At 41.2% G+C, this 16,262-nt stretch overlaps 1 protein-coding gene across 14 annotated transcripts in view; it reads right to left on the bottom strand.

Annotated features, from left to right (window-relative positions):
• LOC118367597 (DNA-binding protein SATB1) overlaps window positions 1-16,262 on the bottom strand; it is a 59,555-nt gene that overhangs the window by 42,854 nt on the left and 439 nt on the right. For 12 of the 14 annotated variants that reach the window (XM_052494247.1, XM_052494253.1, XM_052494239.1 and 9 more), the window contains exon 2: window positions 2,141-2,385. In XM_052494247.1, the coding sequence (XP_052350207.1) occupies window positions 2,141-2,360 (220 nt within the window). In that variant the 5' untranslated portion in view covers window positions 2,361-2,385. Of the gene's footprint in view, window positions 1-2,140; window positions 2,386-3,311; window positions 3,460-3,903; window positions 4,940-16,262 lie in introns of those variants that run through there. The other 2 variants (XM_052494240.1, XM_052494241.1) reach the window with 2 other exon arrangements.

Here is a 16,262-nt window from a genome sequence, read left to right as displayed (position 1 = left end):
CCCCTCCTGTCTCAGCCTCCAGTATTTATGCTGCAGTAGTTTATGTGTCGGGGGGATAGGGTCAGTTTGTTATATCTGGAGTACCACTCCTGTCCTATTCGGTGTCCTGTGTGAATTTAAGTGTGCTCTCTCTAATTCTCTCTTTCTTTCTTTCGCTCTCTTGGAGGACCTGAGCCCTAGGACCATGCCTCAGGACTACCTGACATGATGACTCCTTGCTGTCCCCAGTCCACCTGGCCGTGCTGCTGCTCCAGTTTCAACTGTTCTGCCTTATTATTATTGGACCATGCTGGTCATTTATGAACATTTGAACATCTTGGCCATGTTCTGTTATAATCTCCACCCGGCACAGCCAGAAGAGGACTGGCCACCCCACATAGCCTGGTTCCTCTCTAGGTTTCTTCCTAGGTTTCGGCCTTTGTAGGGAGTTTTTCCTAGCCACCGTGCTTCTACACCTGCATTGCTTGGTGTTTGGGGTTTTAGGCTGGGTTTCTGTACAGCACTTTCAGATATCAGCTGATGTACGACGTGCTATATAAATACATTTGATTTCATTTTATTTGATGAATCTTGGCCGATCTCTGCTTTTAACCACTTTTTGACTGAGATCTATTGATACATTGTCAAGGAGTTCAGATCACATTAGACAATGTAAGTCGCTCTGGATAAGAGCGTCTGCTAAATGACTTAAATGTAAATGTAAATGTAAATGTAGACTGTTTCTGCCTCTGCTGTCAACCCCATATCACCTTCCCATGATGCACCGCTCCAAATCCCAACACTCCAGTGCGCCCTGAGGTTTACTAGTCTGTGTAAACACTGCACTGCTATTAGGTAGAAACGAGGAATCCTTGTCCAAAGACGTTGCACTGTGCAAATTTCAAATTATACTATTTGGGTTAAAAGCAGCTTTTGATGTTTCGGTGACACAAGTTTCGGATGCATCATCACTTTTTTGGTTAAAATGTTCCTCTATAGCCTTCAGTGGTGATGATATGCAGCACATTATTCATGGAGTTTGAGCATTTGCAATGAACAATATTTCTAACGTCCGGCATCCTGAAGATGCAAACATCTCTGACAAACAATCAATAAACGGGGTAATCACCAGCAGGTGCCAGGGAATGTGCTGAAACGCTGCTTCTCTCCCTGATTTTAATAGATAGAGATCTAACAATAAAGACTGCTATGTAGGTTCATTTGGGTATCAATACAGCCTTTGTTTTCATGGAACGGAGAAAAGCCCATGGTAAATATTATTCAGCTCAAACAATGCCCACTGTGACCATGCGAAACTTTAGCAACAGACGCTTCTATAAATTTCACAATTCCCTCTCGAAAAAGGCTAAAAATATGCTGGAACGTTCTGAAAAACGCGAGGCCAGAGTGATGTAGGGCCGGCCTGAGGATGATGATTGGGGAGGAAAATTTAACTTTCTCAGCTGGTGTTTTGCAACAGATGAGACAGAAACCAACTACGAGTAACAGCGCATCAAGACACTCAACGCAACATTCTTTGGTTCCAAAGTCCCCACAAACACAACTGAACAAACAGACGATACATAACGGCCAACCGTTATAATAAACTCATGAAAATCTGCAGGTCTGAATTCTCGTATCTAGCCCCAAAAATTCATAAAATAATAACATTATTCATGAAATGATCAGGCCAGTAGTTATATAAGAAAGCTATTTCATCATCTCAAAATAAAGGCCCCTTAAGTGGGGGACCTACATTCTCTATAATAAACAACAACAGGAGAGAAACAGTGATGCAGTGCTATGCAGAATAACACAGTAATAATTCTCAAACGGCCTCAGTATGAACAATGGGTCTTCGTAGATAGGCCTAAGTGTGGGTGTGTGCAGATGACTAAGGGAAATTTAAATCGGTTTGCGCAGGAAGATGGAAACAAAACCATGACACTTGTGAACCATGAAGACATTATAATTGTAAATACAGACAGCACACACACACACTTACAACATTCCACCTCTCTCCCATCTTGTCAAACACACACAGGCCATAATTTGGGCCTACTTGTACTGAGGGTCCTTTTGAAGTGTCTGAGACTAAATATTTTGCTATCTCACACACCTACACACATAAACACACACCACCCTGACCAGTGTCACTCACCCCTCTTGTGGCAGTTCTTGAGGAGGTGTCCCGAGGGTTTGTAGGGTACCCCGGCCAGCTTGGCCCCCGTGCTGCCCAAGCGGGCCCTGCCCAGGGGGCTGCCGTTCTGTTCCAGCCGGGCCAGCTTGGCTGGGGGGGCCTTGGAGTCGCGGTCACCCATGCTGTTGACCAGGTCACAGTTCTCCTTCCCCAGGCACGCCTCGCTGAGATGGTCCATCATTCTCAGCACCTCTGCTCACTATCACCTGGGAGGAGATAAGACAGGGACAGTCTGGGTGTTCACTAGCTGGCAGAACATTAGGGGGTTTCATGGACATGTAAGTCCTTCACACAGTAAGCACATCATATTCAAATGCATGATATGAAGTATGCCAAATTATCTTTTTAGGGTTGATTGTTTGGACTTTGAAAAGGTTAGAAAAAAGAGGGTGATAACTTGTCAACATAAACATCTATCTATGGGGAAAAGCACATTAAAAACATAACAGTTACAACAATAACTGCCAATTCTGTGCTTTCATTACTTGGCACTCACAATGTTTCGTGCCATCGTAATGTTCCCATTTTTCAGAGCATGTATTATGTATGTCTGTCCCACTACGGATTCCCATATGGTGGGCAAACAAGCACATTTTTGTGCAAACACATTAATTTGCAGAAAGATTCCACTCTGATGATTACTGCAGTTCACAGCACAAGCCCACAAGCCTTGAAACAGTGAAGTGAAGGCTGAGAGAGTAGAGCTAAACATATTCAGCCTGAGTCACTTTCAGCACCCCCCCAAAAAAAAAATACCAGACAGGCTTTATGGGAAAAAAGCATGAAAAGGCAAAGGACCTGAAGAACATTGTTATGACAGAGTTGTATCACATGTGCCGAAACAGGACATGATATGAGGAAGAAGAATTGTGTGGGAGGTCTCTTTAAATTTAAGAGAAGACTACAAAATGTGAGGTAAAACTAAATGAAAGCAGTACCATTGGAAAGAATGCTCACTTTTTATACCTTTGAATCTATCAGAAATTAAAAGTGCAATCAGAAAAAAGAATGGACAGAGGATAAGGTGAAGTCTGACATGCCAGAAACACCTGATTATTGAAAACACATTTGAATTTTTATTTAACCAGGCAAGTGAGTTAAGAACGAGTTCTTATCTACAAAGACAACCTACCGGGGAACAGTGGGTTAACTGCCTTGTTCAGGGGCAGAATGACAGATTTTTACTTTGTCAGCTTGGGGATTCGATAAAGCAACCTTTTGGTTACTGGCCCAACACTCCAACCACTAGGCTACCTGCCGACAGCATACACAGCCACCGACTGCAGGAAGCACACAATCAACACCTTGACAGTCTCTCCACAACTGAATGACAGGGTTAAACACCTAATACACACCATTTGCTTAGCAACATTTGAATAAGTATCTGTTATGGTGTTTCATTTTTTAAATAAAAAAAATAAGGCTACATTCCGTTGGGTTATTATACAGTGTTTACATTGTGCAATAGAAAGTTTAAAAAATATATTTCAACAAAAACTGAACAGGTCAAAATAATGTACCCCCACCTTCCCACCAGAGCAGAAATGATCATGAACTATCTCATTCATGATATGCAATGAAGCAACTAATTGTTTAAATAGGGGGGGGCAACAGAATCCAGACCCGGATATGGTGGAGGTCCAGGGCAGGATTTCTGAATGACCTTTAAAAAAGACAAGCAAGAGTGCAAAACACAAGTTAAGTTACATTTAGGACAAACCAACCTGAAACTCAGCACTTCAAAACTCGAAAGCATATAATGCAGTCTTGGTGAACGATGCCTTCTTCAAGTTTTGTCAAGGGAAAGAAAACTTCAATGTCTGATGCTTTCTAGGTTTAAATGATAGGTCCTCTACAGAAATGTGTTCTTCTTTTGAGAGATGAAAGGTTGATATACAAAAGAGCAACCCACATCTATATAAAAGAAGACGTCGAGACAGACTGGGATACGATAACATTGGTAGTGAATTAAGTCTGTACAGTATAGCCTAAATAAATCGAATTATTTGTTCACTGGAAAAATAGTAATTCTTACGTCTTATTAGAAGTAGCGGAGGAAAATAACACCTGATACAATAAACTGGATAACTGTCTCGAGCATAGTCCATCGGTTACAAGTGCAACGAGTTAACACAACGTATCCACCACGATTATCAGTCAGTCGTGAATAGAACATCGGATAGTGTTAAGCTGTGATGAAATCTGTTATTTCTACCAGTCGCGAACAATCCTGATGTATAAACGCATACAAAAATAACGTGTATTCAATCAATTCGGCTTCTCTAGAATTTTTTTTATCGACAATGATCTGCTATCTCATGTAGAGACGATGGCGCAACGATATGCACACCCATGTTAAAAAGTGCGATTTACTTTCCAATGTCGAGTTAAGGCTTGCTATGGATGCATAACAGCTGCTTGCGATATGTGTTCTTTCTGTTGGTTTGATTTGCGTCCGGACGGGAGCTCTTCTTTCTTTCTCGCTTTCCCCTTCTGTGTCCCCATTAAATTATGAGTTGTATTGACTCATCACTCCCCTTGCTGGTGCTGCCTGTGCTTTCCCTTTCTCCTCCTCATTTCAAAAGAAAATACCCCTAAAACAAGACGATTTAACCCGCATGTCGAGTGTTGAAGGCAGCCACTCGCGACAGCCGATGTCCTGGCGGAGTGTAGAACCTAAAATAAAGTAAAAAGTGCAAAGAAAACAGAGGATGGTGCGATTTCCGGCTGTGCGCGCAGGAATTTTTAATCAGCTTGATTAGAGTGAGGCGGTTCTGCATTTATTACTGAATAACACACACACACACACACACACACACACACATGCACATACACACACACAGAGGCGCGCATAGGCTATACATATTCGAGATGCTATGCGAATGGACATTATATAGCCTACAGGAGGACCATGTGGAAATTGTTAAAATAGGCCGATATAAACCGGACATCACTGAAATGCTATCTGAGAGAGCACAATAGAATAACTCCCATGCCGTTTTGGCTATTGATCTACGTCAGTCCTGAGTAGCCTACTCGACCCGTAAACTATTCTTATTGTGCATACAAATAAATAAACAAACAAACAAAATTGGTATCCCGAATAATAATAGGCTGTTTGTTTATTACATGGTTACTATTATTTTCCTGAACTTTTCCCATAATAGAGATGAATAATAGCCTACAATAATAATGCCAGAATCTGATATTAGGATTATTGAAAAGAGATTCAATCTGTTAGGTGTGAACACAAGCCTGTTAACTGTGTTTGCATATCACTTAGAGGTGTCTCACAGGCTGAATATGTCTTATTGCTACAGCACACATCATAGAAGTAGAGAGTGGTGAGCAAAAGATGTTCTGGTGCCTTTCTAAAATAGGTTATGTACACAGTGCATTCATTGCACACATGCTACGGGCAGCCCTACACGGGTGACAACGCAATAGAGAGCATAGCCAAACCTCTACTACTAAAAAGATTGGATTACGGTACTGACTTTCCCTGACCACAAATATGACACTGTCCTAACCTTGCACGGGAGAGAGTGCGACCTTCCCAAGACCCTAGAGGCGCACCTCAAGGACATCACTGTCAAGGTAGGTGCCTTACAACTTCTGTTGAACAAAGTATTGTCTATAACGGAAAGCAATGTTGCTGTCTATTACTATATACATCACAACACAATTATTCTCGCTCAAATGGGAATGTGCACAGCACAGAACTGCTATAAAACATGTGTCTGTACAAACAACGTAGAGATAACATCAATTGTCACACAGAATCAAAGAATGTACATCATTACAGTTATCCTGCATACCCTGAGATAAAATACTATTCTACATGAAAAGATTGTCAGCAGGGGACAATAAACAAAAACAAATGTGGGTGCAAATACTTTCAGAGACAGACCAAGATATTAGGTACAGTATATCAGGCATGTTGTCAACACAACATGAAAACAAGGCATTCAGGACTCAGAAAAAAAAAGCTAAAAAGGAAACCAACCAAAACAGGATGCATTAATACCTTGCAAACCATAAACACAAACTCTAAATATGCAGTGATTGCCTACCTCTTTGGTAAAACACAGAGGAAATGCTGCATATAGAAACAAAATGTTGTGTATATATATTGTAGTATTTAGTCATAAACCATGGTATGGCCTATAGCTCCCAGAAATGTTAAGCCAAATCATAAATCTCCTCCCACACAAAAAAAACCTGTTGTTTTGTCAATAACACACATAGAGGCGAGCAGAAGGAGATATCTGAGGGGAAAAGATTTGTCATAAAAAGTCCAACTCTTCAAAAGAGGGTTTCTCTTAAATTTCTGAGAAATGATTCCTAGAGATGAGACATCTTGAGCTCAGGGAAACTCTTAGTTAATACCTGTTTACGGCATTTTAAGCCAAGAAGGTGTTACTTTATGGTGTTCAAGATTTGTAAGGATTGACCCAGCAGATAACCTCTTTATCGTATACAAATGTGAGTGTTTGATGTTTTTTGATAGAAAGAGCACCCGAGTCATTGTATTCAAAATGAATGTATTGCTGAAAAACTTTGGAGCCGGAAGTAAACAGAGCAAGGTAAGATTCAGCGGTATCAAGTTGAGGTAGAACACTGCCTTGAGTAAACAACAACACCTAACTGAATGTCAGTCACTTTCAAAGCAGTGAGTCTGTGCTGCCGATACGTGATGCTGTCCCATGTCTGTGGCCTGTCACTGGAAACCCATACTGTATACTCCAATGTTAAAACTTTACTGTCTGAGGTTCAAACTAGTCAGGTGTATGTCACAATTCAATAAACTTAGTAGCCTATCTATAAAATGTTGGGTTGTACAGAGATGTAAAAACGGTCTAAACTGCTAAATTCATACTGCATTCATCAACAGAGTACTGCAGTATTACTTTGTTTTAATCAAGTAAGGTGCATGATAATAGAGATGAAAAGGAAAAGGCGATATTCTGGGGCTATTACTATGTTATTACAGTGTTACTGCTGTTGATGTAGTAAAATGTACAAGAACAACTATCAATGTTTTTGGGTCAAATCCGTTGCTCATTTCACATGATATCACCTGTAATAGCAGGGTCAAGGTTTTATTTAACACATTGGGAATATTCAAAGCCAAATACATCAGATGTTTATTATCACAACACATGACACTTTCTGTACATTTGGTTGGGTGTACGTTTTCATATCTGTCAGAGTGGGCATGGAGATAGAAATAACAGCGAATGCGAGCTGTAGTCGGGCAAATTGTTATCTGCCGTGACGCAAGCAGCCGCTGTCATTTCCACTGTGATTGTGGGAGACCATCAGAGAGCATTGATAACCCTGCCAGCCAGGTTCTGGCACTGCCAACAGGTGCTGCCACTGCCAGCGACTTTGGCACAAACATGGCTGTGAAAACCCTCTGACATCCAGAAGGGCACAGATTTGCACTGACTGCACCACTGAATCAACAGTACTGATTATCAATTAACATATAGGTTTTTGTATCAGAGAGAAAAAAATATTTTTCACACTGAAAGGCCTCTATCAATACCAGCTGATTACAAACACACTATTGTGATAGATTTACCAGGGCCAAGGCATATCTGTTATTACATGTTTGTAAGAGATGGGTGATGTTATAGCTGAGCTCCTTATTATGAAGCAGTGGTTTGACATTCACATCTTCAATAAAATATACGATGTCAACTCAATGAATGTCTTTAAAGATATACCTCTGTTAAACAGTGTAATACTTGAGCCATATGATTTAGTTACAATATTTTACAACACCTACTCATGATCCCTTCTAGTGTGCTGTCAGCTTTGCCATCTTTTGCACCACCATATTATATAACCTTACAGTTATTGCCATATTGTAGCCCCTTCTTTGACCCTCACTATACCATCACATCAAATATTCATGAAGTCCCTTGTTAAATAATGGAGAGAAATGAAGTACGAGGTCAGTTTTAACAACCCGTTTATAATCTACTCTTTAACATCCTGCGAAAGAAAGTGGCATGAGCGAACGCTGCAATGTTGGCTTAGCGTCTCGGACGACGCGGCTTCTTTGTTGTCCCAGACGTCGAGCACGTCATCACACACAGTATGTAGGTGTTGTGATGTCTTCATGCTCACCACTTTAATGGGCATTAATATGATTATTTGGATTATCTAATACAATTGAGTCTGTCTGCTTCTTAGCAGTGTGTGAATACTCACAGCATGGGGTAATGCTGTCAGTGCAGACCTCAGTTTACTGTGTAGGATCTGGGAAATATGAAAGCACATACAATAAGAAGGCACTAATAAGCCAATGAGGAATTCAATCATATGTGTATTATTAATATTGGTGTGAATGTGTCAAAACATTATTATAGTACATGCACAAATTCCCTCTCCACTAATGAGGTATTGTTTATACAGTAGTAGGTATTTGCAAGAATGTGTTTGCATTGAGAGTGTGTAGACAGCAAACCAATGTCCGGTGCAAATTGTTTTAATTGAAGGGACATTTCCAGCAGTACTGCATGGCGTGCCACATATACAAATAAACTATTACTAAAAAGACATTAGTGAGAAACAGACAGATCCTTTGAGTACTCAGTCGTTAAGCAGTGAACCTGAATGTGCAAGATATTTCATATCAGCAATTTATTTTTATTTTTTATTTCACCTTTATTTAACCAGGTAGGCAAGTTGAGAACAAGTTCTCATTTACAATTGCGACCTGGATAGTGTTCTTTAAACTGAACGAGTTGTAGGCTCTCTATTAGACCCTCATAGTCAGTATGTTTTTGAATTAAAAGTGAAAGAAGGTTTCTGATTTGGCATTGTTGTGTCATCGTCGGAGAAGGAGAGTGAGATTCAAATGAACACCAATGTCCAAAGTAGAACCGGACGACGCCCCCGCCCACTTACTGGAAGACCTTTTCACTTTCCTCTGAACAGGCCTCACGGTATGCGTCAAGTCGTAGACGCCGGCATCAAAGAGTAACAGAAATGAGATGGTGGCGATTTTGAGAAGCCGCACGCTTTTGCAAAATATACTATTTTGCCTCACAGGAACGGACCTCTGACGCCCACCGCTAGGACGATGTGTGGTGTGCACTGTCCCCCCACACACGGAAACACAGGTTTCTCAGTATCCGAGAGTGAGCTGGTCTCGGCTCTGTGTCTGTCTGGGCCTATATGCATCATAAGGTCAAGAACACTGTCCCGAGCCACAGCAGCCGTAGCGACAGTGGTGCCACGACGACGACCGGGCCATGATTAACACAGGGCCAGAGCTGGCCCACAGGAATCTTTATTAATGATTCAAAACAAATGATTGTGTCCCCAAGGCTGGTGAGAGGACCCTGTATCGGCTTGTTGATCCCCCTTCACTTTTATTGAATTATAAAACAAATTAGTCATAGAACAATCAACTAGCATCAGTTTCAGGGCCTTGGAAATGACTTTTCTGTCACTGGTTGCAGGGCCAGTGCTCATCACATGACTGAATAATTAGAACTCTAATTTCTGCCTCGTGGATTGCAACACATCAACAATTAATAGCTAGAGAGACAGGGTTGTGTGTTTCGGAAAGCAACACTGAAGATGGCTTTGTCCACACTTTGTTGTTAAGCTACACAGTGAGGGGGAGGCTAAAGATGGTGCAAAGGATGCCATATACTCTGCTGTGGAGGATATACGAAAGGACAAAACTATTGTTGGTGCAGGAGAACTCTTAAGAGGGTTAAGTGAATGTGGGCAGGTGATACAAATGTTTACTATGCCCAGTACACAGACAGGCTACTGAGCAAACCATTCCATAGGCCTGGGTGGGAGCATTGGATAAGGAATGCAAACTTGTCAATGCAGTTTTATCTACATATTTTCCTCTGCACATTTAATCTGCAGTCAAAGGATTCATCATCCACCACTGTACAAAACATTTGACAAGGGGATGGTTGAGGTTGTGTTTGTGTGTACAAGAGAATACAGTATCGGTTGAAAATGTTTCATCGGAGTATGTGGGTGGGTATTAACAACCTGATCTTAGCAGGAGGCAAATTCCACCAAAGCACTCGGTTCCTTTTTTGTTGAATTATCTGAACAAAGGATTCAGGAAAACCTACACAGATCGGATAATGACAAGCATAAAAATAAAACACAATCGCATTTTTTTCAAGAAATCAAAACATATGTTGGGCCTGAAATAAGGTGCTTTGAATTATAAAAAGTTCAAGGTATCAGTCAACATGCATTTTAAAATGTGTTTGTTATGGTGCCGTGAAGCATGCAAACAATTCAATATTTTTTACAGAAATGTCATTTTGCCAAACCGTGACAGAAACGACATGACAGACTTTGGTTATTTATCTCTGTGGAAAGACAGGCTCCCCGTTTAACCGAACAGTGCTGATTGTGAGGACCAGAAACAATGCAAGCTTTTATCGTTAAGCCAAGGAATCTGGATCAACAGTATGCAAAGCATATGCCAAAGTAAATTGTTTTCAACATGCTGGGGCAACATATCCCCCTTTTAAAGGAGTCTCAGATCATGGCAAAATGTGCTGTAACTGCAGTTGCATACAAGCACGCATCCAGGGTGGTATGTCTGTAATTGTCAGGCCTTTTTACATTTTTGACACTGAGCCCTGGAATGTGTAAACAATCCCTATTAAGACAAAGACCTTTTACCAAAACTGGTTGCAGCATGTCATCAAAACGTCTCAGATTCATTGTTACCTTTGTTCTCTATTAGCAATCATAACAGACCTATTTCAGAGGAGGTGGAATCCCCAAAGAGCCACACATCAAAAAACGAGACAGGCCTCTTATTTACTGGCGACAGTCTAATAAATGCATTTGCTGGCAGCTAAACAGGTATTTACTCTGCTCCCTACCACAGGTATAATTTCACTGTTTGCTGAGCTGTTATTTCTACAGTGCTAATTATCGAGGGTGGTAAAGACGATTAATGGTTTTACCCTAGATATCAGTCTCAGCACACCGAGACACAACCCAACTCGAAACTCTCCAAGTACTTGGCTGTATGAATTGTAATAATGTAGAGATCTTCGTAGGAGGTATTTTGAACAAGCCCCAGACTCGGTTAGCTACACCCTAACCATTTAGAGTCCACATCTTTTTTTCTTCTTCAAAAACAAGCTACAACTGCAAGAAGCTTGAGTGAATCATTTCAAGTGTCAGTGTTGTTGAGTGTCATTGAGCCTTCATCATGTGTTCTTGAGGAGAAGTTCCACCTCAGTAGCAAAGAGGAAACCTCTATGATGTACTGTACTGCCTAATTGGTCTCTTAGGGTCAGGACATGAACTGAAGAGGTTGTTTCCTCTCGCCCACCTATTATGTACGTTAGTATCTATTACTATGTTCTTCCAACCCTATATCCCTTACCACAACTTCTGTTCAATGGCTGTGAGGACCTCTTCTGAAAGAGCACTATGAGTTGCACACCCTACTCCTGTCTTCTGTACTGTATGTTAAGAGCAGCAGCCAACTATCAGCTGAGCCTGCAAAGCCTCCGCTCCCTCAGAATCTTCTCCCGTATGCTGACAAATGAGGTGGCAATTATTGGCGATGTGAGGCAAAAGTGCCACCAAGATGAGTAGGGTGGAGAGGAGAGGGAGAGATCCCCTAGGTATGTGTCTAACCGTTCTCAAACAGTAGGTTGATTTCCTGCTATTACAGAGCAGTCAATAACAAAGACGTGCGCTACTTTCATTTTGGTGCACTGACAAATGTAACCCGACTTTTGATAACCTCAAAAACATCTATAGGCAAAGACAGGCAGTTAAATGTCTTGGTATTTCTTCTGCTTTTATTCTTGATAATTGATCGCCTTATGGTCATTATTACATGTCATAGGACTTTGCAAAAGGGTATGTGAACATGAAACAGTTACGGCACAATGATAGGCTTCTTCTGAGCATGACTATTGGATCTGTGTCCTGTTAGGTATCTGGACTGTTAGCACTGTGCTCGCCATCTGACTTGTGTCGTTCCTGTCAAATAAGGTTAAGTAACAGATTTGGGTAAAAGATCAAGGAGTGTGTGTGTGTGTGTGTGTGTGTGTGTGTGTGTGTGTGTGTGTGTGTGTGTGTGTGTGTGTGTGTGTGTGTGTGTGTGTGTGTGTGTGTGTGTGTGTGTGTGTGTGTGTGTGTGTGTGTGTGTGTGTGTGTGTGTGTGTGTGTGTGTGTGTGTGTTTGTGCCACTTTCACAACGGCTAGCTAAGTGTTAAGACTGGTTTTAGTAAGCAGAAAGTGAGACTGAGAGGGCTAACAGCAGCGCTCAACGTTCAACGTTCAGTCTTTCATCTTAAACAGGACTTACAAGAAGTGACACGGTCGCTCAAACAGGAAAAGGGCTGTGACATTGTTCTGTGAAATAGTGACCAGATTAACCACAACAGCTCCTCAAACAGTGAGAGATTTGACAAGATACAATCACCTCTATTAAAACCATAACCTGGTTTCCTCCAGCTTGTGCCACTTTGACATCTTAAAAAATGCATGAGCACTACTAATGGCAGGACTATCACACACTCAGCTTACAGGACTATCACACGCTCAGCATACAGGACTATCACACTCTCAGCATACAGGACTATCACACTCTCAGCATACAGGACTATCACACGCTCAGCTTACAGGACTATCACACGCTCAGCATACAGGACTATCACACTCTCAGCATACAGGACTATCACACTCTCAGCATACAGGACTATCACACTCTCAGCATACAGGACTATCACACTCTCAGCATACAGGACTATCACACTCTCAGCATACAGGACTATCACACTCTCAGCATACAGGACTATCACACTCTCAGCATACAGGACTATCACACGCTCAGCATACAGGACTATCACACTCTCAGCATACAGGACTACCACACTCTCAGCATACAGGACTATCACACTCTCAGCATACAGGACTATCACACTCTCAGCATACAGGACTATCACACTCTCAGCATACAGGACTATCACACTCTCAGCATACAGGACTATCACACTCTCAGCATACAGGACTATCACACTCTCAGCATACAGGACTATCACACTCTCAGCATACAGGACTATCACACTCTCTGCATACAGGACTACCACACTCTCAGCATACAGGACTATCACACGCTCAGCATACAGGACTATCACACTCTCAGCATACAGGACTATCACACTCTCAGCATACAGGACTATCACACTCTCTGCATACAGGACTACCACACTCTCAGCATACAGGACTATCACACTCTCAGCATACAGGACTATCACACTCTCAGCATACAGGACTATCACACTCTCAGCATACAGGACTATCACACTCTCAGCATACAGGACTATCACACTCTCAGCATACAGGACTATCACACTCTCAGCATAAAGGACTATCACACTCTCAGCATACAGGACTATCACACTCTCACCATACAGGACTATCACACTCTCAGCATACAGGACTATCACACTCTCAGCATACAGGACTATCACACTATCAGCATACAGGACTATCACACTCTCAGCATACAGGACTATCACACTCTCAGCATACAGGACTATCACACTCTCAGCATACAGGACTATCACACTCTCAGCATACAGGACTATCACACTCTCAGCATACAGGACTATCACACTCTCAGCATACAGGACTACCACACTATCAGCATACAGGACTATCACACTCTCAGCATACAGGACTATCACACTCTCAGCATACAGGACTATCACACTCTCAGCATACAGGACTATCACACTCTCAGCATACAGGACTATCAGACTCTCAGCATACAGGACTATCACACTCTCAGCATAAAGGACTATCACACTCTCAGCATACAGGACTATCACACTCTCAGCATACAGGACTACCACACTCTCAGCATACAGGACTATCACACTCTCAGCATACAGGACTATCACACTCTCAGCATACAGGACTATCACACTCTCAGCATAAAGGACTATCACACTCTCAGCTTACAGGACTATCACACTCTCAGCATAAAGGACTATCACACTCTCAGCATACAGGACTACCACACTCTCAGCATACAGGACTACCACACTATCAGCATACAGGACTATCACACTCTCAGCATACAGGACTATCACACTCTCAGCATAAAGGACTATCACACTCTCAGCATACAGGACTATCACACTCTCAGCATACAGGACTATCACACTCTCAGCATACAGGACTATCAGACTCTCAGCATACAGGACTATCACACTCTCAGCATACAGGACTATCACACTCTCAGCATACAGGACTATCACACTCTCAGCACTCAGCATACAGGACTATCAGACTCTCAGCGTACAGGACTATAACACAGTCAGCAGTGGAAAGCAAAATGTTTACGCTCTAGTTTAGTCTAATCAACTTCTTCTATAACATATTGCATAGGCTTAGTAGGCTAGTTAGAAATATTATATTATATTTGCTCCTTTAAAAGAATACTTACAACCTAACTATAAGATTACTTCAAATGTAACTATGGAATAATTGTTTTAATAAATACATGTTTTCCAATTAGCATTATTTTACTAATATTAGCTGATATAAAGACACGATAACATTTTTCAGGGCTGAGACAATAGACAGTTTGATTACCTATTGGTGATCAGTGAATTAGATCAGATTCATCTTTGTCAGCAGCAATGCTAGTGATTATGGCTTGTCAAGAATCCAAGCCGTACTGAGATATATGAAAGAGACTGTCGAACCTGAACAAAACCACAACACAACTATGCCCACACAATCTCACAATGGCACACTACAACTTCCCATAACTGCCCTTACACACACACTCACCTGGATCTTAATGGAAACACCTGATCAGCAAAATTACAAAAACCTCAATTAGACAAAAACTCAAGGCCATCATTACTACTTTTACCCAATATGCTCACTATCAGCTGCAATACATGTTGTCAACTCAACCATTGCAAAAGGGGATATTCAATATGTTCGCAATCCACTTGATTTCTTAATTTATTATTTGAGTTCCATTAGGCTACAAGGCATTTGATTATGAAGCAATTATAAAGCCATTCTCAATAAAGTGCAGCGTTAGATATATAAGTAGTACGGTATAATAACTATGTTCTCTGACTATTAAAACTCACCTATTGTTTGAATCCTGGAAAATATAAAGTTATCTGGATAACTATCTTAAACTATATGGATTAATTGGAATGTGTGAGTTCTGTCTTAAAATAAGCATAGACTCAAGTTTGAACGATTATCACTTGACTTCATAAAACACCTATTGGCAAAAAAAGGGGGGGGGGGGCAATCATGGCCTGTTGGTACAGGGTAACAGACTACTTAGCCTACTTGTTATTAACACGCGATGCATACTGTCACGTTCAGAATGTATATACTTAATCTAACAGCATGTCAAACAATTGGCGCGACAAAAAAAAAATATTTTGTCAAAGACACTGTTATCTATGCCTATATACAGTTGTATAACAATAAAGGTGACTATAATGTTTTTCTATTGTGGTTATTCCAAGACATCACTCAAAACAAATACTGGTCATGTAATGCATTTTTCTAGCCAAGTCTGCAGGTAGCCTATAGGCTACATCACGGAACTGAAAAGATAAAGAAGCACAGAGTTGGTGCGTTCCCTCAAGATGCGCAATATACATGAATCGGTTTAACCTCATTCATGGGTGGCTATTAAGTCTGGAATATGCCGAGTTATTATTTACAACTCAACTAAACGCGACACAAAAGTATAGACATTTACATATTATAGCCTATTCTAACATTACATCTATAGCCTATCATAAATCATGCACTCAGAACGTAGAGATTGTCTTCTCTAAATAGAAGACATAAATGTGCCTATATTCAGATGCATTTTGGCCTTTAGTCGGTTATCGAGAAGGGCCTGAAAACTGTTGGTCAACTGACGTAAATGCTTACTGTAAAGTCTACTTCCGTTCATTCAAGGATCACACCTAACGTTGCATTTTTAAAATAGGTGGACATTCCAGTCTGTCGGTAGCCTACAAAATAGCAAATAGCAAAAAATAAGCAGGTTCTG

The sequence above is a fragment of the Oncorhynchus keta genome, chromosome 34, assembly GCF_023373465.1.
Source record: "Oncorhynchus keta strain PuntledgeMale-10-30-2019 chromosome 34, Oket_V2, whole genome shotgun sequence".
NCBI lineage: Eukaryota > Metazoa > Chordata > Actinopteri > Salmoniformes > Salmonidae > Oncorhynchus > Oncorhynchus keta.
Note: the sequence above shows the minus strand (reverse complement) of the source record. Positions and strands in the feature narration are given on the sequence as shown.